At 38.3% G+C, this 27,891-nt stretch overlaps 2 protein-coding genes across 8 annotated transcripts in view; both read left to right on the forward strand.

The window, feature by feature from the left end:
• The window catches only part of mical2b (microtubule associated monooxygenase, calponin and LIM domain containing 2b), a 46,411-nt gene extending 44,309 nt beyond the window's left edge, over positions 1–2,102 (forward strand). For all 6 annotated transcript variants that reach the window (XM_008411709.3, XM_008411707.3, XM_008411708.3 and 3 more), the window contains 3 exons: positions 437–545; positions 642–715; positions 801–2,102. In XM_008411709.3, coding sequence (XP_008409931.2) covers positions 437–545; positions 642–715; positions 801–1,021 — 404 coding nt within the window. In that variant the 3' untranslated portion in view covers positions 1,022–2,102. The remainder of the gene's footprint in view (positions 1–436; positions 546–641; positions 716–800) is intronic.
• Positions 2,103–3,065: 963 nt separating this feature from the next.
• On the forward strand, positions 3,066–24,572 carry parvaa (parvin, alpha a). Of its 2 annotated transcripts, none has more exons than XM_008411706.3 (13): positions 3,066–3,349; positions 10,899–10,988; positions 12,152–12,222; positions 12,719–12,821; positions 13,142–13,282; positions 15,700–15,815; positions 16,036–16,094; positions 17,754–17,773; positions 17,928–17,989; positions 18,692–18,760; positions 19,147–19,248; positions 22,721–22,793; positions 23,625–24,572. In XM_008411706.3, exons 1-13 carry the CDS (start codon positions 3,214–3,216, stop codon positions 23,699–23,701), a joined length of 1,119 nt encoding a protein of 372 aa, XP_008409928.1. In that variant the 5' UTR covers positions 3,066–3,213; the 3' UTR covers positions 23,702–24,572. The 2 variants fall into 2 exon arrangements, with proteins under 2 accessions (XP_008409928.1, XP_017160890.1); XM_017305401.2 differs by lacking the exon at positions 3,066–3,349 and adding an exon at positions 5,612–5,910.
• Positions 24,573–27,891: the final 3,319 nt, after the last annotated feature.

Here is a 27,891-nt window from a genome sequence, read left to right on the forward strand (position 1 = left end):
CTTGTGCACAGATTCAGATCAGTCCCTCCTAACTTCCTTTAAAAGCCTGGCAGCTTTAAGCCATCCACCTTTAAAAACAGGAATTCCAATCAAAGCTCTGCCTTTCTTCTCTGTAATTGCACCGCCTGCACAGTCGTCCTCAGACTGTTTAGAAGGAAGCATTCTCTCGTAACGTCTGTCTGGTTAAAAGCCTCAATGTTAGTTAATGGTTTTACTCACATCAGACACCAAGACTTCATTATTGATTCATGTTTTCACAGTAGAGAGCTTTGTGCTTCACTGGAGTTTTCAGTGAAGACTTGCCTTTGTGAGTGGTCAGAGTCTGATGTATTTCTCCCAGCAATGGCCTTGTGGAGAAGACATAGAATCACTCACACAACTCCCAAGTCCTCCCCCTTTCTTACTGTGTTTTCCTCTTAATTTCCTCCCTTCACAGATTCTCATCAGACTGACGACCGTGACGAAGCCCAGCTCTATCAGGCCTGGTTCGAGCTCGTTCTGGAAAAGAATCGATTGGCGCGCTACGAGTCGGAACTTATAATCTTGTGAGTGGCGGCAGGGAGATCACCTGCATGTAAAAAAATATATACCGTACAGTTAAGATTGCTTGCCATTAAAGAGCCACAACTCTTGTATCTTAGCGCCCAGAGTCTCGCGCTGGAAGACACACAAAGCCGGCTGCAACAAGATCTAAGACGCCGAATGTCAGTTGAAGGTAAGTCCTTCATCTGACGGTTTTATGGTCAGGCACAAGGAATACGCACTTAATTTTTCCTCTGTACTTACTGATGTTCTTTTAGATACAAATAAAAGCGCCTCGGAGCTGCAAAAGGAAATGGAGATCCTGGCTGAAATTATGAGGACGGTGGAGAAACGGGACATGCTAGTCTCCATATTGGAGGAGCAGAGGTTGAAGGAGATGGCGGAGGACAAGGACCTGGAAAGCCTGGTGCTGTCCAGGGGCTACGAGTTTCACTGGGCTCAAGGGAGCGACACATGGGGGAAGGAGAAGCTTGAATGATTACTGGTTGTTGATGATGCTGAGCCAACCGTGTGAATTTCTAGTCTGCATCTACCCTATGTTTACACTTTAAATCTGGATGTAGTGTAGATGCAAATATTTTGACAGCTGAGGACTTTTTTCAGCTTAAGAAAGGTTAATTTTATTTGTTAGTTGGCGTGTTTAATTTTCAGACTGACGAGGAACAACATTCAGCTGAAAACATCTCTACCAATGAGGTTGTTTTACGTTTATAACTAGATATAGAATAAACGTCTAACAATGTGGCTGCCTGGATGACTGCTTCAGGCTGCTTCCAGCCTTAAGGTTGGCCTTGCTGTAATAGGCCAACTTCACTGGAGACCACAACACTTGACACTTTACTGAGGTTTTTATACTTTGCACTGTGTAAATAGTTTAAAATAGATATGCTGATTTCAGAAATATCTTGTGTACAATTTACTTTTGGGCACTTTGTGTGCTGCTGTGCATCTGACTGTAATTTCTTGTGAAAACATGATCCTGTTCATTTCTTTTGTGCTTGAATATTGTAAAAAAAAACAACAGAAAAAAACAGAATAGTATTTGCACCCTGACCATGACACTAGAGGTATGGCTTCTCCCTAAACCTCTGAGGTAAAGTCTCAGGATGTGAAACAGATGCACTACTGGATGAAACTGTCCTGCCCGTCCTCTAAATCAAAATCCACCAGCCAACTTTGCAGAAGGAGCTCATGTGTCTTAAATTTTTTCGCCGTTTCCCCTTCTCTATCCACAGTGAAATTTACCATTTTGTCCTACTGCTACTCCTTTTTGTTTGCCAGTGGCCTTATCACACTCTTAAAGAGCTTCAGGTGTATATACGCATAGGAATATGAGTAATATGTTTACACTTTTAGTCCTGGAACAAGTTATGACACTGGCATTATTTCACTTTTTTTTTTTTAGATATTTTTTATGCGCTGTAAATTAAAAAAAGAAAAATCTATATTTCATGTCTAATTAAAGTTGTTGTGTGTCAGGGTTTTTTTGTTTTGTTTTGAGTGGGTCAAATGGGTGACATTTCTTCAATAAAAATACAGTTTGAATACTGTTGAAATGACTCGGTCTTTTGGTGGCAGTAATTTTGTTGTGGGTGTGTAAGGTGGGGGTATGTTCTTGATTGTCTTTTGGACCATTCCCTTTGCAAAGAGCAGAGCTGCTGCGATTCTCCATCAAAAAGTGTCAGGCGAGGTGGTTTGGGCATCTGATTAGGATACCGCCTGGACAGCTCCTTTCAGAAGTCACAAGACAGACTGTATATTTTATCTAGCCTTAAATTAAATACCTTAGGTCATCTTGAAGGATCTTTTAGAACGTTGCAGAGGTGTGGAATCTCTTCGTTTTCTCCTGAACCTGTCATATTCATGTGGCAAGAGTATAACATCTAAAACGTGCAGGAGTCTGTCCTCAGGACCAAGATTGAGAACCACTGACCTGTGCGTCTGAATCTTTTGCATGTTTGGTCAAAACATGCAAAAGTAGCTTCTTTTGCATGTTCAGTAACTTCTTTTATTCAGTAAAGTTACTGGAAGTGGGTAGATGAGTTTTTATTGTTTAAACTGGGTAACAACTGTACGAGTAACTCACAAATCCAAATAGTAACCCTGATCATTGCCTTTCTAGCGTAGAACAAGGCACTGGTTTTTACCAGGCTACGTAATTTTATTTTCACATTTCTTCTAAAATTTCAACTCGCATGTTTAAATGAGTAAAATAATTGATGCAATCAAAATAAGTTAACTGTTACCATTTTAGCTCTTTTTTATTTGTTATAACAAAGCCTTCCTGTAGTTTTTGTTTTTTATCCCTGTTACCTTTTAACCCTTTCTGACCTTTTGTTATGTCCTTATTTCTTCTTCCTATATCCCTCTCTAGTGCCCCTCAGACCCCTGCTATGAAGCCGGAGTGTTGACACTCTCCTCCGGCAACGAGCAGCCTCTCTCCCGCCTCCCTGCTTCCAGCCCTCTTCCCCGGGAGAGGAGGGGCCTTCTACTCCAGCCAACCTCCGGTGTAAATGTCTGGGATTCCGTTTCCGCTTTAGGGAGGGGACGGTGATTTTTTTTTTCTTTCTTTTTTTTTTTTAATGACCATACTTTCTGCTCAACTTTAATTTCCACGTCAACTCGTACAGATTTCTGTCAGCTGTGTCGGATTACTCTCTTGTCTCGACGATGGCTTCTTCGCCTCAGAAGTCTCCGTCTTCTCCAAAGTCCCCGACGCCCAAGTCTCCCTCCTCCAGAAAGAAAGATGACTCGTTTCTAGGAAAACTTGGTGGAACTTTGGCGAGAAGGAAAAAAGCTAAAGAAGGTAAACATTTAGCTAAAAAAACCAACAAAAAAAAACCCCAATACATTTTACGTACCCGGCTTGTTTTAACAACCCAGTTTGTAAAAGTAACTTGCAACAATAACATACGTTTTTGCAACAAAAAATGTCGAGTGTCGCAGTTTAAACCCTCACAAACTAAAGGATACTACGCAACAAAGTTTACAAAGTTTACCCAAGACTTTTAACTCGCCTTGATTTTGGAGTCAACTGAGATGAACGCCTGAAAATACAACCTGTAGCGCCTTGTGCTTGTCTTTATAGCCGCAGGCTATGTCTGTGCCCATGTAAGGTAGTAAATCCTCCATTACTGTAATATGTGAGGAATGAGGCATGAGTAAACACAGGCCGGTCTCCTTACTACTGCAAGCTGAGGCCAGCAGCACCACGCCATTTGTAGTTTTATATTTTTAATGATCAAAAATCTGCATCTTGGCATTCTTTTAAAAGTGGGTGTTTATACCCAATTTACAGAAGTATCTACATAATCACCTCTCTGTCTTTATTAGTCATCCCATTGTATGATAACATTTTTATAGCTACTATAAAATATTTACAAATATTTTTGTTGTGCTGTTCAAAATCTTCACTATACTGAATTTAATTGTTCATGTCTAGTAAACTTCATATTACCACATCGATGACTTATTTACGTGGGTTTTGATTTTTTATTTATTTATTATGAACACTCTGCCTTTTAGGAAAACAATCTGGCTTTCCAAAAAGGAGGCACGTTTCACATCTTGAAGGACAAAAAGTAGCCAAGAGACAGACTTTATTTGCTTAACCTTATATCAGATTGCTATCAACTAACTTTTATAATGAGGATGTGTATGTAGTTACCTGGATAAGACCCTAATATTTTTGGATATCTCTGACCTGGGTTTTCTTTTAAGCAAGAAGACGTATTTCCATCACAGAAAATAGAAAAAAATACAGCACCCTTTTTTTTTAAGGATTGGTATGTGACAAGCTAACTCAAAGTAGTGTGTAGCTGCTTTCTTTTCCCTGTTACCTGTGCTTCCATAACTCTGACCTTTAGCATTTTGTGCATTTTCTGAGTATCTGCTGTCGGGAGACGTTGTCCAACTGGCTGAATACTATATTAGCTGCGAATGCAAGTTCATAACTCCACAAAAATAAAACTTTTTGCACTCTAGCATTGCAGACACTGATATTGCTGTGGTGATATTTCACCGTAAACATGCTGCAGTGCCACCATCGTGAAACATGGTGGTAGCAGCATAATGCTGTGGGAATTATGCTGCCACCACCAGCAGAGACGAAGAAGCAAGTCGGGGTTGACAGGAAGGACTCAGCTGAATACTGAATCTGTTAAGAGGTAGAAAAATAATAAGGATTGGGTTGGGGGGGGATTATTTTTACATTAAGTTCCTATTGTTGAAAGCATTGCAGACTGAGGAGATGTGTCCTCTACTTAACTACTGTACTCAATGCAGGTAACTTGAGGTAACGTTTTGAATCTCTTAAAGTTGTGTATCAGCCACACTTGGTGATTTTACAGCATCGTTGTATGTCAGTGGTGAGATATACTTGGTGATGAGTCTCTTGTGGTTGTGCATGTTCCCTTTGCTTCACCTGTATTTGCAAGAGTTACCAAACGTGTTGGATTTCAAGTTTAGAAAATGTGGCTAGAATATTTGAAAAAGCCTATTTTAGACATTTAGTTTTGCTATTTATATTTTTTACGGAGTGCTGCTTTGAAATTAGAACCTGTGGTTCAGATGCCATTCACTGCTGACGGCTGAAGGTTTTATCACTTTATGAAAAAAGGTCTCCTTCAGCTGGATGATTACTTTGTGTCAGTCAGGATTCTGTTGCACAGCTGAGCCCAGTATTTATGTTGCCTTTTTTTTTTTTCATTGGTCATTCAAGCAATCACATTATATTCCAGCTCGTTCATATTCACTCCGCACGCACGCACACACGCACACACACACATACTCTCTTGTATATACGCACAGAGCAGCATGTGGGATGTCTGCAAAGTGTTTCAATGATTTGATGGAAAATGTGGGCCGGTCTCTCTTGTGCTGATGATTGAATAAATTTAAGTCCATGCGACGTTTATGGCAGTGGTTGAGTGTGCCTCGGAGAGAGGGGCCGCCGGCTGCAGCGGGCAGTAATGACTGGATGAAAGCAGGACAAAAAAAAAAAAAAAGGAAAATGTTAGAGCGGAGGTAGAGGATGAGAAACAGGAGGGAAACTATACGACTGGGACTGGATGATATGAAAGAAGAGAAGGTCAGGAGGCTTTCAGAGCACGAGTGCAGCCTTGTGCATTGAACGTTGGTGCAAACCGAAAGGACAGCTCATAAATCTGAAGAAGAAATACACAATTCTTAATCCTCATTAAATATTGAGCAAATGTCAAACTTACTTCTGGGTTTAGATGTTAAAACCAGAGGCGATTTTAGAGCACAGTCTGTGGACAGTGAGCTGCAGGGGAGAAAACTGGTCCTGGTGGCCAGGAGAGGATGCTTGAAACAGAGACATGGGCTGTGGAGCGTTCTGCCCTCCAGGTAGGACACGACATCACTCAGCATGCATTACTTTTTAGTCTTTTCTATTGTAGGGGACACTGGTAGCTTTATTTTATTGTAGTCTTTATTCAAGCAGTTTGATGGATCCTTTTGTTTTATGTTGTAGCAAGGAGGGAGGAGCGATGCGCCGCGACGACACGCTGGGTGCATTTCAATTCCTTTCAATCTGGTTTGAAATTGAATTTACACAGTGCATATGCCTTTTGTTTAAAAAAAAAAGGTGACAGATTTATTTTGCAGCACTAGAGCTGATTTTAAAAAGATCGTTGTGGGCCAGCTTAATGTAACAGCTGGTGAATAAGATTGTGCTAATTGGCACAGTGTTGTAATACTGCAACTAGAACACCAAGTGAGTGTGTTTTTTTTTTTTCATGCACTGAGGGTTGAAGAGCTTTCTTTTTTTATTTCATATCAATACAGCTCTTAAAATATTTATAAAAATATGCCTTTTACCTGACCAATAGAAGTTGGATTGAGAATCATTTCTGTCTGACGTCCAGTGCGGCCTGTGCAATAAAAGTTGTCAACAACGAGGCACCTGGAGATACTTCAGATTTTTAAAATGTTCCTTAAAATTTTGGAAACGTCTGTTGTGGTTCACATTCATGTAATAGCATCACACAGTTGATTTGGAGTTTTGAGGTGCACATACATAATGGGAATTCCCCATTTTATCCAAAAGGGGCTCTGTTGGGTTTAGATCAGGTGACTATTGTAGTACAGTGAATTCAGAAATGTTAAATAATCCAGTTTAAGATGATTTGAACTTTCTGACATTGTGAATAATCCTGCTGGAAGTAACCATCAGACATGACTGCACTGTGGTCAGAAAGTTATGGAGCCTCAGCAACAAGATTAAACCAATACTTGGCTGGTACTGAGAGGGGCCCAAATGTGTCAAGAAAATATGTTCTATACTACCATTTGCCAGAAGCTGCAGACATTTTTTTCTCCAATCTGTTATTGTGCAATTATGGTGAGCCTACATGAAACGCCGCCTTAGTTTTCTGTTCTCGGTCAACGGCAGCAACTCCAGGTGGTCCTCTGCTGCTGTAGCTCATGTTCTTCAGGGTTAAATGGGTTGTGCATTCAGAGTTATTATTCTACGTCCGTTGGTAATAGCAACTGGTTATTCAAGCTTCTTGCTTCCCTTCTGTCATCTCAAAACCGGTCTGTCTGTTCTTCTCTGACCTCCGATATCAACAAGGTAAGGCTGGATAATTAAACAACAACAATATATGTCGACCAGTGACGTGGGGTCAGGGGAGGCATCATGGAAAAATAATATAATAATTTATATTGCTATTTTCACCCTGTGGTTTGTACTATAAAGTACCTATTTTTTTACTTAGCTTAACCAATTCTGATTATTTTTTCTTCAAAATCGCTAGATTTTCCCATTTTCCCATTCAAATGCTCAGAAGGAACCTGGTGAGGCAGCAGCGAGCTGTGCCTCACCTGGGATTGCGCAACCTCTCGCTAACTGCACTGGCTGCCACTCTGAGAGCATGATCCTCCTGTCTGTACGCCGGTAATAAAATGGCTAAGAAACATTTAATATATGGACTGATTTTCCATAATTTCGCTTATGTATATAATGTACAGTGTTTTTTTTGTCACTAAGTGTATCGTGTTTTGTGTTGCCTCACCACTGGGGGCGCTCATGATCCCAGATATTGTGACTGCACAGCTGCAGAGTAAGACACAGTGAGCTAGCCATGGAGCTAGCCACACAAATAAGTACAGCGATATAGATATATTTGTTTTCTCATCTCTTCCGACGTCAACATGAAAGACTACATTTCTACACTTTAACAGTTTTCTAAAGTCATGAAAAGACATGCCGAGGATAAACTGGGCTTTGGATGAACGGATATTTTTGTGCAGAATTAGCAGTGCATGGATTTCATTGATACGTAAAGGCAAGACAGCAGTAATATGTTTTTGTTTCGTTTTTTAATAAAATGTGCGTTTTGTGGGCTACAGTTTATGTTTAAATAATTCAGTAAAGTAAGCGGTAGCTAATCTACCACAGCAATTATTTATTAATAAAACATTACGCCTAAAACGTACTACAACAACAGACTGAATGTTGTGTTCTGTGTGCAAAATTCTTGAATGTTTTTTGGTGTTAAATCCTAAAACATGAAGTGGCATTGTTGTCAGTTGCTATGGCAACGAGTCTGCGTAGCTTGGCGAATACAGATCACTTTGCTGTGGATCATAGCACGAAATTAATACCTACATTTTTAAGTTTCACTGAGTTAACGCGGCTATGGATGACATGTAAAAAATTAGTCTTTTTGCCCCCCAGCGTTGCGTGGATGCGCGAAATTTCCGTAGGTCCAATAACATGGATGGTGTCATAAGTCAGTGCCTCACCAGCAATGAACCTCACCGCACGTCACTCATATCGACTCAACAGACACGTGATCAATATCAGTAGATCATACTTCCGATAGAATATTCAATATTTACTCTATAGGATATTCACTGAACTCCAATCCAGAGCAGCATTCTGGGAGATGTAGGCAGAGGAAAGGGTTTCAGCTTCTCAACCTCCCTTCATCCCCCACTCTTATGCGCAGCTGAAATTTAAGCAAGTCAGCTTCACCACATCTGGACGTCTAAATGCATTGAGCTGCTGCCACGTGGCTAGCCTTACAAGCATTTCAGCAGGTGTAACTAATTAAGAGGCCATGGAGTGTCCATTAACAGAATATTTAGTATGCCTGTGTCAAAGATTTATATTTTGATGGGCAAAATAGGGCATACTGATAGCTCCTGGGGGACTGAACACAGGAAGTAAAAAAAGGGAACATTTAACTGTGAAACAATGGCAGATATCGGGACACCCTGGGGGGTAAATAGCTAGAAAATCACAGCTGAAAGGATTCTGTGAAATCTGGCTTTGAAGCAGCCGATTGATTATTGTTGAGCTGCTGTGTTACTTTTTAGGGGCCACAAGTTGCTCCTTAGTAACTTGCCTTTAAATAGTTTATTGTTATTCAATGAATTGATGCCAAATGGAAGACCCATTTCAGAAGCAGCAGAAGCTTTTAAATCACCACTTTACCTAATTGGCTGCAGTATGAAAACAGGGAGTGACTGAGCAAGAAAGAAAGTGAGAAACGGAATTATTTAATGTAACATTATTACATTATAGAAATAGCATTTTCTGTATTTCTTCCTCACGTTTTAAAAACTGAAAAGTGACATCACTGACACTTGGCATACGGTGACTCTTTCCTTTCCTTTTTTCAGTCCTTCGTCCATTCAGTAATGTCTTTTTGCACACTAAAATCATGTTTGGGATTGTTTTTTTGTTGTTGTTTTGTTTGCCTTTGGCATTGCAGAAGAGTATGACATCCACGTCATCTAAATTTTCTTCAAATATATCTGTGAGACCAGTCAGCTGTTGTCTTTGCTGTGAGAAACCAGAAAGTTATCAAGAAATAGATGGGGTTGTGTGTTGCATATTAACATATCCAGGTAGTCAGTCTGAGCGTCATCATGGTGATGTCGGGTGCTAGATTAGGCACATATCACTCTGCAAGAATATTCACACACTCCTCTGTATGATGCGATGTGTGTGTGTATTCATGCAGATATGCGGGGTGCATGCAACCACTTGTGGGTGGTGTTGATTGGGAGGGTGTTGCTCCAGTGAGGGCAGAGAAATTCGCAGGATGTTCACTTCATGCTCCTATAACGCACTCTCTCTCTCTCTCTCCTCTCTTTCCTGTCTCTCTCTCTCTCTCTCTCTCTCTCTCATACACACACACATAGCAGAAATAGATCTCCCCCAATCAAACCTCCTAAGGTATCCGACACACTGAGAAGAAAGGCGTGCTGGGCTTCTGTAGAGCACGCTGAGAAGCAGGAAGCAGGCTCTCTGTGTTTGTCTGATGTCAAGTGGCTATTGGTGGAGCGCTGCTGCTGCAGGCTGTTTATGGAATCGAGGAAACATTTAGGGAGTTGTCCAAACTGTTGCTGAAGCACTTGAGAGATAATAAAAAAAAACACATTTCTTTTTTTTTTGCCTTAAGGAGTGGTTTTCTTTGTTGAAAATGTCTTTGAAGAGTTCTCCTGCATTATTTTATGATTCCTATAAAGTATAGAAAAGCATAGATGTAATTTTCAAAACAAGGTATGGAAACATATTTTAGTCCCTATCCTCTTTAGTCTCAAACTGTGACAAAAGTATATCTGGTGGTATTTGATTTGAGCATCAATTGTTACTGTAAGTACCAAAAGCCCAGTGGAAACTAAAGCAGGTGACATGGAGTTGAGAATAAATGCTTGAGGCTTCTTAGTCTACGTTTCATGAAGTCAGCACTGGGATCTGGGAATAACATCAAACCCTACATATACCATTAATGTTCAGAAAACCGGTGGGATTTGCTCAATCTTGAAATAATGCCAAGGAGAATGGAGAGAGGGGAAGGGATGACTCTAGGAAATGTGATTGATTCTTTCAGAACCGCTTTGCTATTCCATTATGTAATCAGATTATGACCCATAAATGCATCGGTCGTCATTGTTTATCAACTTTAACGTTTCATTTGCTGTTCGTTCCCTCACTGTTATTTGGAGGGCCCACTTTGTTTACCATGTTGCGACTGCAGTTGCACTGGGACAATACGAAACCTTAAAATAAGGCATAAACACTTTGAAATATATTTTGTTTTCAAAATGAAGAGTATCAAGAGACATTAACCATCTGATTTTACATGATTCAGCTTAGAAAATTGCTCATTAATTTCTCATCTTAAACTGAGTAATTAAATACGTAATGTCTTGTGAAGTGCTACGAACAAGCAGGCAAACAAACCGTACCAAATAATTTAACCATATACAAGGGAAAACTTTAGAAAAGTAAATTGAGCCTCTTAATAGCATGTTTACTATCCACTTTATGCTCAGGGTTCATTAATCTGATTTGTTTTATATCCTCTTTTTCACAGTATCTGAACTTCAGGAGGAGGGGATAAACGCCATCAATCTTCCTCTCAGTCCTTCACACTATGAGCTGGACCCTGAGGACACCATGCTAGGTAACCCACTGTGACACGCACGCACGCACGCACGCACGCACGCACGCACGCACGCACGCACGCACGCACGCACGCACGCACGCACGCACGCACGCACGCACGCACCTGTAAACAGATGATATTTTGTGTTCAGATATAAGATTAAGATGCAGCATGTAGATTATTTATTACTCATCATGTTACTGTGCTGTTTTTTATAGGTCAAAATAAGTTAAATTAAGGTTACAGCTTGACCGGCTTTCAAAATGTCCAAATTTTGATCTTTTTTGTATGCCTGCTGTCTCTGTCTTCACAAATGGTATGACTCTAGTTAAGCACATCCACGCACTGTTGAGAGGGTATTTTATTTGTTTCAGCTTGTCCTGAAAATGCTCATTTTTGCAACAGACTACACAACATTCCCGTGGTGCTCAAGATATTCTCAGCAGTGCGTAAATGTATCCCTACAGCTTCAAGGGTAGACGGAACTGAGTGGAAAACACTCAAAGTTAGCCATTTGCAGAAACAGAAGGAGACGTACAGAGCAGTTTGAAAAGCAGCTGAATTTTCTACAGCTGTGGAGACGTTTCTGCTGTTCCTTCATGCCGCAGGAAAGGGAAAGCACTTTCAATAAGTCAGAGCAGTTTGTTTATATTGTCTTTTTAATATTTTAACCTGTTTCTCTCATGGATGGGGCTAGATGTAGAAATGTTGACAAGCTTGTGGTTATCTCAGAGTTATTCTCTAGGGGATAGACAAAGAAGCATTGTTTACAGTTAATTAGCTATCCACACTTGTTCTAAATTTTGATATAGCTGCTTAAGTCTCCAATGTGAACTCTGTAGGTATTTTGTCATTCTTTTAAAGTTTCAGCTATGCATGATGCCTCTAATGTTAGTGACCAAGGCTATCAGCAGAAATACTTGAACAAATATTCTCAGTGTTTGACTTGTTTTAGAACTTAAAGGAAAATAGAAATCGATTAAAATTTGTTATTGGACAGTCAAAGAACCAAAGATCAGAAATCAACCTCGAAAGTTTGATTGGTGCATCTCCAAATATAAAATGTTTGGAGCTCTGTGATTTGACAAATAAAATGGCTTGATAAGAAAGTGAGAAACTCTTGATGGATAATAAACAACTCATGAGCTTTTTTTCACTTGTGACGTTTATTTATTCATCAGAGGAGAACGAAGTGCGCACCATGGTGGACCCCAACTCCAAGAACGATCGCAAACTGCAGGAGCTCATAAAGGTCTGAGTTTTTAAACTCTGTATTAAGCTGTTTGTGAAAGTACTTATTTTAGGGTTTTTTTCATAGGAATTTCAAAGATGTTTCAATTTTTAATTAATATTCAATCACTTTTTGTTATCTTTGATCATTTCATCTTTACCTTTTTTATCTGATACAATTGTGGGGAAAAATATATTTTTTAACAGCATTACATGTATTTTACAGATAAAGAAACAAGCACAGGTGTCTGGGCTTTAATGCACAGGGACATAAAACGAATGCAGACAGATTTGCTGTTCTGTCATTTTCAGATATGCTCAAATGTGTTTTCTTTATGGTTTAGAAATTAAAACTTAAAACTTTTGGACCTGTTTTCTTTTGTGGACCTGTTTTCTTTTTCACTTCTCTTTGTGCTTGCTTTTCTAACTACTAACCCAATTATTTCAAAATTTCTTGCATAATTATATATTTCAAATAGACATTTGCTCAAACATTTCCCCATTTCTCTGTGATGTAGGTGTTGATCGACTGGATAAACGACGTCCTGGTGGGCGAGAGGATCATTGTGAAGGACCTGACTGAAGATCTGTATGATGGGCAGGTTCTGCAGAAGTTATTTGGTGAGAACTTGGAACCTCACAGAATCTGGCTCGACAAGCTCCAAAATTGGTTGAAGGAAGTGTGGCTGTTTGTAAAATTAAATTGCAGTCATTGCAGCCATCTGACTCATTCAGGACTAAAACAAAATTCTTGCAAGCTGTGGAGTATTGTGTGAGTGGATTTCTTTCTACAACCAAAAGTCAAAATATTGAGTCAATTTCTTTCTCAAGTGCTCCCGACATCAGTGACATTAAAAAGACTAAATCAAACTAACCGAATACTCATTTAAGCCCGTTTTTAGCTCACCTGCGGAGCATTATCTCATTCATTTGTGTTACAGAAAAGTTGGAAGGTGAGAAACTGAACGTCGCAGAGGTGACTCAGTCTGAGATCGCCCAGAAGCAGAAGCTGCAGACCGTTTTGGAGCGCATCAACGAATCGCTCAAGCTGTCCACCAGAAACATCCGCTGGAATGTCGACTGTAAGACATTTTATTTGTGTTTTCATGAACCAACACTCAGCCTGTTCAGTGTCTTCTCTCAATTTCTACGTATTTCTGAGCAGTGTGTTTTTATTTGGACGGCCTGGTGTGAAAAGTGTGGAATTGGATCTTGTCCTCTTTCAAGTCTGACTAAGTGTTGAAAAAAGATAAATTAGTATTCTGCCACAAAAAATATAAAGACCAGAATTATTTAGATTTTATTTGAATTTGATTTATGTTTGGCTTGCAACATTGCAACTAGAATTCGTTTTTTTTTTTAGTTTCAAAATAATGCACACTTAAAAATCCACAAAAAGAGTTTTCAGTTTTTATTTGCCCTGTAAATACTTTTATTTCTATATTTTAATCTGTCCCCAAGGTTCTGCATCGAGCTTTAGTTTCGATTTTTGGAAGGTGTTGTCATGAATTTATCTTTAAAAAGATAACCTTGTCCAAATCTATTAGAGTATAATAAAGATCTGAGCATTTCCAGGAAACAGAAAAACAGGAAAATAACATTTTAACACACTGCTGAATTGTAGGCAAGCTTCCGCGTTGTTTTATAATTAGTAAAAAATAAAATAAAACCCAACTATGCAAGGCTTTAAACTCAAATATCTGAAAGATCTTTGGGTAAAATCTAGAAAATGTATGGAAATTATATCATTTTCAAATGGAAAATCTGTAGGAAGACTGCATTTGCTTTAGATTTAAGCTCCTATACTACCACATGAACTCCACAATGGTGAGAACAGCCTTTTAACTCCGCCACAAAGAAAATGTAAAGAGAAAAAGAAAACTAATGAACCGATTTTCTGTTTCAGGAAGAAACTTGCAAACACAAAGAAAAGGGAAAAAATCGATAAAGTGAGAGCAGTGCACCACAGAAGGACAGTATTAAATGCATTTCTTTCATAATAAAAAAAAATACTTTGACATTCTTACTTGTGTTTCTGGTGGAGGCTGTGTCCTTGAAAAGCTATTGTTGTGAAACGTCCTCAGAAATGCTAAGGAGCACAGTCAATAACATGGAATGTAATTGATTTCGCTGTCCTTTTATTTGAAGAGCTTTCTCCTAATCAATGTTGTTTTGTTTGTTTTCCTCTGATCTCTCATTTGATGTTGTAGAAACACCCTCATTCCTGAATTAGCCTGTTCAGACCCCTTACATGTGGGGACGATGTAAAGAACGCCCTTTTAACGCTCACTTTGTGATGCAGTAATGCCACTGACTTCGATCGGAAGCTTCAGACTGTTAATTGATTCTTTGAATGTTTTCTGGATTATAAACCCTATTTGCTTGCTTGTTTGTGCCTCACGAGATGAAACTAAACAGTTTGTTTGTGATGGAGCAAATTGTGTGCTCAGTTTTTAAATTTTATACACAGAACACCATAAAAAGAGTTTGATCCCTTATGGATTTCTACTGTTTGTGTGTTTTGTTTTTTTTATGCGTCAGATCACCCAAAAAATAAATAGCAGACCCAGATAACCAGAGGAAAGGCCAACCAAGTGCAGTTTTCAAAGGTTGATTTTATTTAATAAGTGGGAACTCACCTGACCCGATGTGGGGGAAAAAAATTGTTCCTTTAATAAATAGCTGCCAACAAGCATTTGCCACAACTATTTGTTAGTTTATTGTAAGAATTTTGACCCCCTCTTCTTTGTTAAATTGTTTTAATTTGGCCTCTTTGGAGGCTTTTTAAAGCATTCAAGATTGTACCATAGTATCTAAATTGGATTTAAGTCCAGACTTTTAAAGGAGAAACCGACAACTTCAGTTTTTTTGTGGACCTTTCCCCTCGATAAAATAGATTATCATTTGAAAACTGCATTTTTTTTTATTCACTTAGTTTTTTGTTTGACTACTTTTAATTTGTTTGATCACGTGGAACAGACAAAAGCAAACAACAAAAACCTTAATAGTGGCAAATCCTTTTTCATATCGCTTAACAAATCAATGATAACATAAAAAAAGGTAGAAAACAGTCCATTTACCTAATCTCCTCTTTCAGTAACATAATTTCTCGCTAAATAGCAGTAAAAATCCACATCTTTTGATTCTAACACACAGTGGCCAAATTCTCTAAGCTATTCTTAAAAATGGGGAAGACGGGAGAACATCCCATCTTCATCTGTCTGGCAATAGCTACAAGGAATAGCTTCTCACATCAACTTAACCAGGAGCAATAATTAAAGCTTATAACAACTGGAACTATACCAAATGAGGCTGTTTGTCTTTCCAGCACACACAGTGTGGAAAATGGTAACTCGGCTAACAGCAACAAACTCGCACAGTCTCTATATCAACAATTAGACCCCGTCTATATGCAAGGAGGAAGACATTTTCTATCCCTTCATCACACATGCTAATGTTTGAAGTTTGACTATTTCTTCCTGTGGTTCTTCCTCATCAGCGGTCCATGCTAAGAGCATAGTCGCCATCCTACACCTGCTGGTGGCGCTGTCACAACACTTCAGAGCGCCAATCAGATTGCCAGACCATGTTTCTATTCAAGTAGTGGTGGTTCAGGTTGGTGTCTTTTTTTGTGTGTGTTTGGTAAATTGTGCACCATTTTACCATGTTTACTGAAGCTGGTGCCTTTTTATGTTAATACTCTTTGATTTTTTTTTTACTTAGTCTTTTTAATTTTCAACACCTTGTTTTTTTTCTTTTTTTTTACTTTTTCCTCTCATATTTGGCAGCACAGCTTGCATAACATGTATACAATGAGTCTCTTTGTGTCTTTCAGAAGAGAGAGGGCATCCTTCAGTCCCGGCAGATCCAAGAAGAAATCACTGGTAACACAGAGTGAGTACATGTCTTTGTGTTGGCCATTCTTACACCTCACCGCACACTTCTGCACTGCTGAAAGATATTAGAGTTGGTACTACAAAGAAACCTCCCGATAATAACTTTTTGCAAAACACATTGTACTCTTGAAGCGCAAATAGCTCAGCCTTTGTACCTTTTCAGAAAAATGTGTGGGTGGCGTTAGGTCACGGAGCTCTGAACTGCCAGCCACTGCTGTGTCGACACAAAACAACCAACCAGAGATAAAACGGTTTAACGGACACAAAATGTCTGATTTTTTTGGGCACGGTGTCGCTTAAGTTTTGCCCTGACACTTAAACGTCCAGGTCTGCAAAAAGGCACCTGTTAAGAATTTGTTGTTTGTTAATATTAAAAACAGAATTGAACATTTTTGTAGTTTAATGTGTGCCTGGGAAATCAGCGGAGGAATCTCTGATGGGTGCAGCTAGAGATTAAAAAAGATTTAATACACAAAATAGAAAAAAAACACTACCTTAATAGTATCATAGAAATATATGTTGCATTTATGACATATCATGTAAATGTTTTTCCATTTGTGCACATTGATGAAAAGAAAACACTGGAACATGGGAACTATGCAGATCAGTTTTATAGAAGTTTTAGCTTGCTTTAAAATAAATAACACCTATATTTAGGACTTAATAACCTAAAATATCCTACCTAAAAAATTATCTTCTCTCGTTCAAATACAGATTTAATTTCCTGAGAATTTGAAGCTTGCACCCCCCTCTTTCCCTGAGCCAGTGGAACAAATGTTGTGCACAGGTGAAATGACGACCATTGTATCTAAACAAGCACTGTGATGGCACCCTCAGCTGAAGAATTAGACAATTTTAACCAAGCAGAGCCTCTCGCGGACTTTTTGTCTCCCCTGTGAGGGAGTCCTGCAGCCTGACAGCACCGACAAGGGAGATAACAGCAGGCCAACACTCACACACACTCACATTTAGTTGTGGTGGATGGATAGACTGCTAATAACATACACACGCACACACACACAATGGTGGTCACAGTGGAAATGGGTTATTACCACACCACCAGGACCGTTGCCCGGACCTGCCCGCGTTTGCCATCAGAGATTACACCGTGAACATGTGTGCGTGTGATTTTTGTGTGTTTGTTTGTCTGTGCGGCTGCCATTTCTCGCTGGCCTGCCCGCTGCGATATCTTTGCCTTCGGGGACACTCATGCTGCAGTGATCCCTACCCTCCAGAACCACCTGAGCCTTTCCAACAAAAGCCTCCTCCAAAGTGCGGACGGTATAATAACAGACAAGAGGCCCTTCATTCCCACAGAAAAGCAGGATGTTCTGCACAGACATGTCTTCATTTATTGTTTTAATACCCTGCAGTATTTGAGGTGATTGCATTGTACTGTAACATGTGGCTGTTGTAACAACCCCCAGTTATTTAAACACCTAGGGTAACAATCTGTGTCCATTGTTAAGCATATTATTAGAGCTGGCTTTATTATTACTGTATTGTCATTTGTTTAACATAATTCCTCCATCCGTTGCATTCCTCTGTGATTGAACCTGAAGCATCTTAAACATTCCTGTTTATTATGAACATTCAAGTGTGAAATTCTCAATATGGAAAAAACAGCTTCTGATTTCTGATTCTTTTTTTTTTTCAGGGCTTTTTCTGGCAGACATGGTAGGCATTTATATATATATATATATATATATATATATATATATATATATATATATATATATATATATATATATATATATATATAAAAATTTTCACTTTCTTGCATCCTTTTGTTATTTTGTATTTATTAATACATTTTCTTTATCCTCCTCAGAGCGCGATGCTTTTGACACCCTGTTCGACCACGCTCCAGATAAGCTGAATGTTGTCAAAAAGGTAGCGAGGCTTCACAGCAGCATCGCAGATTTATCTGTCATCTCTGACACAGTCATGCAGAAGTGTGACATTTTATAATGAAACAAAGAAACCCAGCGCTCACACACAATCCTGAGCGTTATGAAACTTTTAATATTTTCAGTATCTCAATAAATGTGGGATAGTAAATTAGAATATTGAAAACGTTGGTATTACTAGACTTCTCTGTTGTCTTAAGGTTGGAGCATCTATCCATCCTGGTCAGTGTAAAAAAGGTAGTCTTTTTTTATTTTATTTTAACATTTATTTTAAAATGGCTGATAACTTTAAGGATGTCATTCTAGTGAAGTATTAACGCTGACATGAGAAATGAGTAGGCTATATAATACCTTTTAACGATTAACTTCCACCAAAGCTCTCAAAAGTGTTTGACAGTGTTTACATCATCGATAATTTTACTTTCGTTTTCTTCGTTTGGGAACCGAGGATGGCTTTTGCAGAAATTTCTTCGTTCTTGCTGTTTATAAGATTTAAGCTACTTAACAGTCTGCGGTTGTTTACATCTAATCCATCACTGAAATATGAGCTGCAGGCCGACCAGTCAGAGAAACTGGCCATGGGATTGTTGTCTCCAGATGATGCATTTTCTATAGTTCTATAGTTCCAAAAACCAATTTAATAGGATGGTTTTCTATTCCTGATCGTTTCTTTGTTGTGTTCCAGACTTTGATCACTTTTGTGAACAAACACCTAAACAAGCTCAATCTAGAAGTGTCTGAACTGGAAACACAGGTGAGTCTCATATTTACCGTCTCATATCTACCTATTTTAACCTCACAGCTAAAATGTCATTTAAAACTCAGGAGTTGCCTTGTCCTTGTTGCCCTGGGCTCAGTCTAGCTGCTTTGGATCCATCTTTATTTAAAGGGTTCCTTATCTCATCAACAGGCACCTATGTGGAAGTTTTTACTACACAAATTAGGATTTTTTTTTTCTCATGCCATACAGGAAATTAAAAGCTTTTTTTTAGTTTCTTACAACCTTTGTTCCAATGAAACTCGATCTGTCCAATTGATTACTGTGATGGCAAAACAGTTGATCAGCTTCTTTAAACAATATCATTTTTCCAATTGCATCAAATTTGTCTTCATGTATTTTGTGCATCTGTTTTTGTTTAGTTTGCAGACGGGGTTTATCTGGTGTTGCTGATGGGTCTGTTGGAAGGATACTTCGTACCACTCTACAACTTCTTCCTCACACCTGAGAATTTTGACCAAAAGGTGCAAAGTCTTGATTGTCTTTCTACTTCATTACCTCCAATGAGCAAGTAGAAGGCATCTAATGGATTTCTTTTTTTTTAAGTATCTTATTAATTAAAGAGTCATCCAATTTGGAATGAGAACCGTTTGAAACGGAGACCACGTCTTCGGTAGGGAAGTGTGGAAAATGAATCTCACCTTTGCTGTTTGTAGTATCATTTAATGAAGTTAGAGGAAACGCAGAATTTATAAGAGGATAATAACCAGAAAACAGGTTAAGACGCAAGGATGCCTCAGTGCATCACAGGTTAGAGTCCTGGCCTGTTGAACTTTTCCGAAAGAGAACTTTCCCCCTCTTTCACAACCCACTTTGCTGTCGACTGTTAAATAAAGGCCAATAGAGCCATAAAACACTGTTAAAGTAAAAATAAACAAATATATTTATGTATATATATATATATATATATATTTTTTTTTTTTTTCTATTGAAAGGTTCCATTTCTGATAGGAAAAGACACTGTAATGTAAAAAGAGTACTGATTTGTTTTATTTTTTTAAATTGCAAGGCTAATTTTTACACTTTCCCTTTATACACACTTTTCCTTGCCATCCTAATGTTTAGCTCCCTTCACCGAGTCTCTATAAGATTCAAATTAGTAATCTGGCTGGGCTCCTACAAAATCTTAATATTACTCCAAGTCAGAAGAAATTTTGGCAAAATAAAAAAATATTACTGAACTTTAGACTGAAATCTGCCAAGACAATTACAATATTTTTTGGCTGAACTTTATATCTGTTGCATTCCTTTTTTTTTGTTTACCGCCATAATCTGATTTAAATGACTGAAAGCATGTTTGACATATAGAGTAACATACATGATTAAATCCTATTTCTTTAAACTCTGATGCAATGTCAGTTTTCACTACACTGCAGAGTGCTAACCTGTCTATTCTGAACCAATCTCTCCTGCCAGACACCAACTTGAAATCTCCCAAGAACACTAACACCACTTTCTTCCTCCCTCTGTATTTCATGAAGTGTTGTCCACTCTGCTGAATTGTTACTCCTAGTTTGTTTGTTTTTTTCTTTCTGAGCTCATCTTCATCCTGACCCACAGTTTAAGCAACACTCTTAAATCAATACTCCATTTCGGAGGAGCCTTCTGTGCTCGGAGCCAAGACTCTCCTCTCAATAGCTTGATAAATGTCGCTCGTTCTCCCCGGAGCCCATTCGGCTCAGCCGCTGGCCTCCGTAGTACTACGGTATTCTGAACAGGCAATCTGCGGACACCACAGTAGCCTTTTGTTTGGGTTTTAGCCAGCAGCCCCTGCCAAGCTGCGCAGCAGAATGGGCATCGGTGCTACAATGCACACAGCCTTTCCTGGCCCAGAAGAACAGGCACCGGCCCCACAGCATCTGTAATCTCCTATTGCACAGGGAAACAGTGGAGTGGCTCAGGGGCTCGGCTCTGTTTTTGTGTGTGTGTGTGTGTGTGTGTGTTCGAGGCCTATCAACGATACACCAGGGGTGGGCTGAAAAGTAGCACAAGGCATCAAGAAATCACTCCTGCTCCTGCTCTGTGGATCTCTTCTTCAGGCTCTTCCTTTCTGCTTTTTTGTATTAGATGGGCTTAGGTCACGCTTTTCACACAATAAGCCTTTGTTGGGCAAAGCTTTTAGTACTTCACAGCAGGAAGGGTATACACACACACATACTAAGAGCACACACACACACGCACACACAAACGATGGGCAGGGAATAGAAAACATCTTTCAACTGTTAGCCTCTTCTCCCTGATTGGTCTTCCTCTTCCCCTACAGTTTTTTTTTCACCCTCTAGAGATTGCTGTAGAAGTCCTTTTCTTGGTTTCCTGAACACAACTGGATTTCTGCTCATCCATCACTGTAGGTCTGTCAGCAACCTTAGAAAATGGCAGACTAAAGAAAGTATCTTTCTCATGCTTCAGACATCATAATTATGACATAATTTGTCTGCACGTCACCCAGGGTTTCCCAGTCAATCTGGAAAAGGAGCCAATTTAATTTCAGCGTTTTTCATGTCCAGAAGCAAATGGAAAAAGGCAAAAATAAAGTTGAAAATATTTGTTTTTCCACATTTGATCTCCTTATCTATTTTGTAAATGTTGTGTCTTTCCTCTTGTCCTCTCTCCTGTTTGTACGTCTTTCCCTCCTTGTTTCTTTATTGCCTTGGTTCTGTCCCTTCATCATTGTGTCCTAATTCACTTCAGTCATGTCTTCTTTTCTCAGTTTTCTGCTTTGTTATGACCTGTTTCCTCCTTGGGTACTTCCTTCTTTTCTTCTTTGTGCCCTCAGTTTCTTACTCCTTTCCTTCCTCTGTTGTGACCTTGCTTCCTTCCTCCCTTCCTCTAGTTATGTGCAGAATAATAACTATTAAGCAAAGCTAAATTCAACAAAGTTTTCTATTGATCATTTAATCTAAATTATAAGTTTTCCTGCAGAAGTTTTATATTATTTTTTTACAGTAAACCTTTGCATTCCTCATACACTAAAAATAATACAATGTAAACAAAGATTTGCCCTTTTAAAATGTAAATTAGATGTATAAGTGCCACTGACAGCAATAAATAAAATATATATATTTATACATATGTGCAAATAATAAGTGAGTGGTCCACAACTTTAAAGGCAAAGGAATCAATTTCTATTTCTCCCTGTAAATAAATATTAAAATTACGGCAATTACTTACAAACTACTGCATTTTAAACTGTACTTAATATTTTTGAGTTCAGTTAAATTTAATTCATTGGATTTCATAACTTTTTCTACACAAATGTGACTTAAGTGGGAAGTAAGTGAAATAGATTTGGAGGGCTGCACAAAGTTTGCACCTGTTTAGGTGCAAAGCTCAGCATTAATCAGTGAGCTATACAACTTATCATCAATCATTTATTCAGAGGAAAAATGTATCAGACCGGCTAAATGCTGAACTTCAGCATTTAGCTCAAAGCGTAGAGTAGCTCTGAATAATTTTGAGTGGCCTCGATGAAGAATGGTAAAAAAAAAATACACACAAAAAAAACTGGCAATCCAGCAAATGTAGCTGATGCTGATTGACACATTTTGTATTTCTTTTAGGATGATATTTTGAATGCTTTTATTTTAAATAAATAAATAATTATGACCCCTAAGCTAAACCCACTAAAATAAGGTGTTGAAAGTATTCATGTTGAGGGATTATTATAGGCTTCTTCACCAGTTATGTGACGTCATAACTGGCTACTGACTCCGCCAGCGATCTATATAGATGGAATAACTGTCTGGACCTTGGACCTATTTTGATGCTGGTGATGGGGACATGTGAACATTAATAATTTAAGCTGCTGGCTTTTTTTCGTGCTGCTCTTAAAGGCTAAAGTACTTGCAGAGCACAGCTGTGCATGAATAAACCCACCTGAGGTGTGTGTGTGTTCCCTTGCTAGAAAGTGTGACGGCATCATCTTTCTCCCCACAGGTTCACAACGTGTCGTTCTCCTTTGAGCTGATGCAGGACGGAGGCCTGGAGCGACCAAAGCCCCGACCTGAGGGTGAGATTCCTGTTCATCACTTTTATGCTTTCCACATTTGCTTTTTTTTTTTTTTTTTTTTTACTGTACCGTGTCCTGGAAAGGAAACAATGACTGAAACAGTACTTGTCTTAATTGTAAGTAATATTTTATGCCTAAATTGGGTCAAAACATTTGATGTTAAAATACTTTCTTTAAGTGATGTATTCCCTTTTCATGCATCCATTCTGGCATTTTTTTTTTTGCTGGAAATCTAGAAAAGAAAGAAATAAAATATTTGGAACAGCCCAGCCAAAGTACAGAACTAAATTAGAGTGGAAATCTGTTCGGCTACGTGGGGAGTTCTGTGGACAAGAGACGTCCTTGCAATCTGAACTCATGGAAAGGGAAATGGGCCGAAACAGAAATCAGGTCAAGATGTGGTCAGACCCCTACCAAGAGAGATCATCATTTTAAAATGCAATCAAAAGTTTTGCTTTAAGGTTGTGCATGCTTCTGAAACCGTGTTTTTGTTGATTTTTCCATTTAGTTATTTAATTTTTCTTCACTAACAGTTCCTTGCTTTTCAGTTGTCTTGTGCAAGCTATGCATATGCCACATTAAAAATGGAAAAAGTTTAGAAATATTTTAAAATTTTATTTATTTTCTCACATTACAAAAAACATGGACTGGATGGAATATGAAAGATTGAATAGGTTTCTGACATTTATTTGATTATTTCTCTATCCAGGCTTCGCATTAAGTTTTTCTTTTTTTCCTTTAAGCAAAAGGAAATATTTGCCTGGTTGGTTTTCAGATAACAAAAAATACTCATATTTGCCTAATCTTGAATTCTCTCGTCATTTTCCTCAGATATTGTGAACTGCGACCTTAAATCAACTCTGCGCGTCCTGTATAACCTTTTCTCCAGGTACAGAAACGTGGACTGAGCGTCACACTTCACAAGTGGGAACACGTCATAGCAACCACCACGACATTCTTATCAGTGTTTTGTATCCTCTGTGTGTTTTTAATGTCATTTTTTTAACAAATGCATGAATCACATTCAGTCTGCTAGATAAGAAATCACATAAATCTGTATCTACTTCAACTCCTGCAGAGACATGCAGCTTTTTTTTTTTTTTTTTAAATAATACAATAAAATAAAAATAGAATAAAACTTTTTGTGGAAAATTGCAGGAAAGTCTTGCAGATTTAGAGCTGAAAAGCATTCAGACATATTATCAAAGCTTAGGTAAGTCCTAAGGGTACCCCCAAACAAATATCTTCAGATTATCTTTATATTTTATCTGAAAAGCAAAAGAAAGAAAAGAACGTTTATGCGTATTTATTGTGCATTTTGATGCCCCTTTTCCAGCTGTAAGAAAATGTCCTCCAGGTTTGTTTATGTCCTCATAAGTGCCTTTGTTTAAACCTGTGAATGCTATCAGCTTGATGCTGGGAGGAATGTGCTCCAGCTGTCTTAATGCTCCAGATTTCCTTTGCAGACAAAGTAGAACCCTAAAGATTTTTGACCAAAGCTTTGCTGTACTCGCATAATTAAACATAAAGATTTTGCTAAGCAGCTACTTACCTTTTTGTATTTTATTCCATAAAATTTGTTTTCTTTTTTAACTCAGGTGCATAAGCATCTACAAAACTTTTATACATGATATATATATTAATATTATATTAGGATGTTAAAGACAGCTTTCTGCTAAAGCAGCTAAAGACGACCGTATGTCATGGTTTGAACACACTCTGTAATGTTTCTTTTTATGCTCTAATGCTCTACATTCAATAAACATTTCAGTGTCTGAACATGCTTATATTTTTTCTGCCCTCAACAGAAATAAAGAGGAATGTGTCTCCAATGAAAACAAAGCAAAAAAAAAAAAAAAAAGAAAGAAAAATTGGGGTCAAAATGCTTCAAATTTTCTGAGCACAGAACGACAAGTGAACCTCCACAACAATTTTCTTTTCACTAAATTGAGACAGACTGTTAGAGAAGCGGTGTAAAAGCTTTCTGAATTGGAGCTGACCCCATCGTAGACCGAAATAGATAGAGGAGTCACTGAATGGATGAAAAGGTTCATTTCTCCTCACACATTCCACAATAGCCTTTGAAAAGGTGTGGGGGGGGGAATTGGGTGTGTACGCGCGTGTGTTGATGTATTATTGATGATGCCGCCGTGGCATTGCACGGGCCCACGCGGGCTGCACAGGCATTCGAATTGAGATTTTTTGGATTCTTTGTAGCTTTTCAATTAATTTGTTGTCCATTGTGTGTCCACTGGATAGCCATAAAAAAAAAAAAAGTCAAAAATAAACAAAACAAAAGTGAGAACTGCTTTTGGACTGTTGCATTGTGCAGTTAGTAATTACATTTTCAACTCACTTTTAAAGGTAGGGCTGAAGTGTTTTCTCGGCAGCTTCAGCATCGCTGTCCTGCAAAAATTCAGCTTTTGTTCTAAGAGAAGTTGAATGAAATTGGCAATATGAACAGAATAAAATTTTAAAACATAGATGGATGTGTAAATGTGTCAGGTTAGTGTCATACACATTACATGACAAAAATGTGAACACCCCTTTAGTTTTAGAAATGTTCATTGCAGGTCAAGTTAATCCCAAAACTTGCATAGCCGGGAAACATATTTGGATACCCAACGTCGTCTACCAGTCTTTGATATCAACTTAAAGAAGGTTTGATCCACTTCTCGTCTTGTTTCACATTTTCCTCAACCAACCCCTGATCCTAGGTAGCGTTCATTATAGATTCTGTGGCGGTGTTGAGCAACAACCAACCAAAAACCATGACACTTCCACCCATGTGTTTCGTAGCATTCCAGAAGTCATGGTCTTTGTCTTCATTGCCCAACATTCATTCAGCTCTTTGTATTTTTCTTACAGATCATAGACATCCTCCCATAAAAGTTTGTAGAAGTGAAGCTTGTTTATTCTCCAATTTATAATGTTCTCACTGAGTTCTCTAGACAGCTGTGTAGTGATGGCAGGATACTGACTGCTCATCTCTACTCCGCAGAACCCCACTTTAAATCGTTTCGACCTGAATGAATCAGCGTCCTAACAGGCAACCGAATTTCTTACTTTTAGAATTGTAAATAATCTGAAATTGAATAAAAAAAACAGAGCACACACTACATTCTGTTTTTATTGACATTTCTGGCAGCGCACCTCTGACAATGCAATATTACACCCTCAAATCTCTATACGTTTTTGTAGAAAAGAAATCATTTGTCAGAGTGAGTGTGTATCAAGTGTAGCCTTTGAGCATGTCGAAGAATATACTAAAAGTAACATTATCCTGCGGTGATTTCCATCTCCGCTGCTTTCATTTCACAACTGCTGCTGGAGGCTCTGAAAGCATGTTATGATCGCTTCCTCTCCGCTCCGGCTCGCCCAGGGAACAATTGAGCTCCTCTTGTTATTACCCGTTACATTATTGTTATTGCATTATTGTTAACATTGTTGCTCTATGCAATGGAGTCACATGGACACACGACCACATTCCCCTGATTGAAGATGGCAAGAAACGAAGACGGACTTCTCCTGTAATGCAGCTGGAAAGTTTTTGGTGCAACAACAAATAATGTGTGTAACTACAGTCAGCAAAGGTAGTTTCAGATAGCTCCAATCCAAGGCTGCTACATTTTTTTTCCCCGTGCTAGTCTCACAGTGGGAAGCTTTGCTTTGTTGCATTTCTTTTTTTCTTTTTTTTTTTTTTTTTTTTTACTTTTTATTCATTCTGCCTGGTTCAAATCGCCTATTTAAATTCAAATTCTGCTCCCATGAGAGCTCAGAGTAAGATTTAAATAGAGATCTGCTCTGCAGTGTTGTCAGGGAACAACAATGACAATCTTGGTCTCAAATAAAAGCACTTTTGGTTGTCTGCGCCTGATTGCTCCGTGTTATTGCATGGCAGCTGCTGCCGGTCATTCCAAGCTCGAGAGAAGAGACAGAGAAGTAAGACCATAAAATGAACTGTTAGTCAAAGGATTTACGAAACCTCAAGTTTGTTTTTTTTTTAAAAACCTTTTGGTCATTTTACACATTTATATGAAATTCTAATAAAGCTTGGAGGCACTGAAGTTGGTTCATCCATCTTGGCTGAAGTTTATTGATTCAATCAACCACCAGGGAAACTTTTGAAATGCAGTATAAGATTGATACTTTAAAGTTCTGAACAAATATTTTAACACATGTATAATATTGGTTGCTGCAGCTTTACTTCTCTTGGTAATTAAGTATTTTTGATAGATCATTAAGACAAGCAGTCATAAGGCTCAAATCACACATATGTTTTGAATTAATTGTAGGGGTTTTTTTTCTTAAGTTTTTATATGACACCATATATTTTCAATGAATTCAATCCTGATCAAAATTGGTCCAGGTGAGTAGTATTGAATGTGACAAATTATGACCCTGATCCAACCCCCAAAAAGTCCTGTTTACTCAATATTTACTGGAGTCACAACCTATTTCCCTAGAAAAGAAGAAAAAAAGTTGCTTAACTCATGAGATGTTCTGATGTAAAAAAAAAAGAAAAGAAAAAAACGTTTGAAACCAAAAGTAAGAGCACACATTTCGCCCATATACAGGTCCAGATCCTCAGGATCCAATACTTTTTTCCTTTTTCTTTTAGGGTTTCCATAGCAAAAACATCTGAAATTAAAGCTTTAAAGCCCATTAATAAAATAGCTTGTGTATTCATTTGCACTAGTATGATATATGTTGTTTCATTTGTCTGCAGTTCTAGCTCCTTAATCTTACATAAGAATTACTTCCTGTTTCTTTACACTTTTGCTATATATTTTGCCTACTGTGATCAGGATGCAGACTACAAATGACCAAGTCACAGAGCCCTGCTTTAGAAAATATAAAACCAAAAATAAACTTAAGTAAAAAAAATAAAAATAAACCTAGAAAGCAGAAGGTAATCAAACCTGTACTAACATGCCTGAGCAACCAACTGCAGAAGCAGAGATTGACCTCTGACTTCTTTATGAGCCCAATTAAACAGTCAGTTGCCTTTAAGGCAATCGATAAATCATCGTGTTAATATTTTAGTAGAAATTAAATCAAAGTTCCGACTATAAAACCTGCGGATGTTTTGGCTTTC

The sequence above is a fragment of the Poecilia reticulata genome, chromosome 6, assembly GCF_904066995.2.
Source record: "Poecilia reticulata chromosome 6, P_reticulata-male-v2, whole genome shotgun sequence".
NCBI lineage: Eukaryota > Metazoa > Chordata > Actinopteri > Cyprinodontiformes > Poeciliidae > Poecilia > Poecilia reticulata.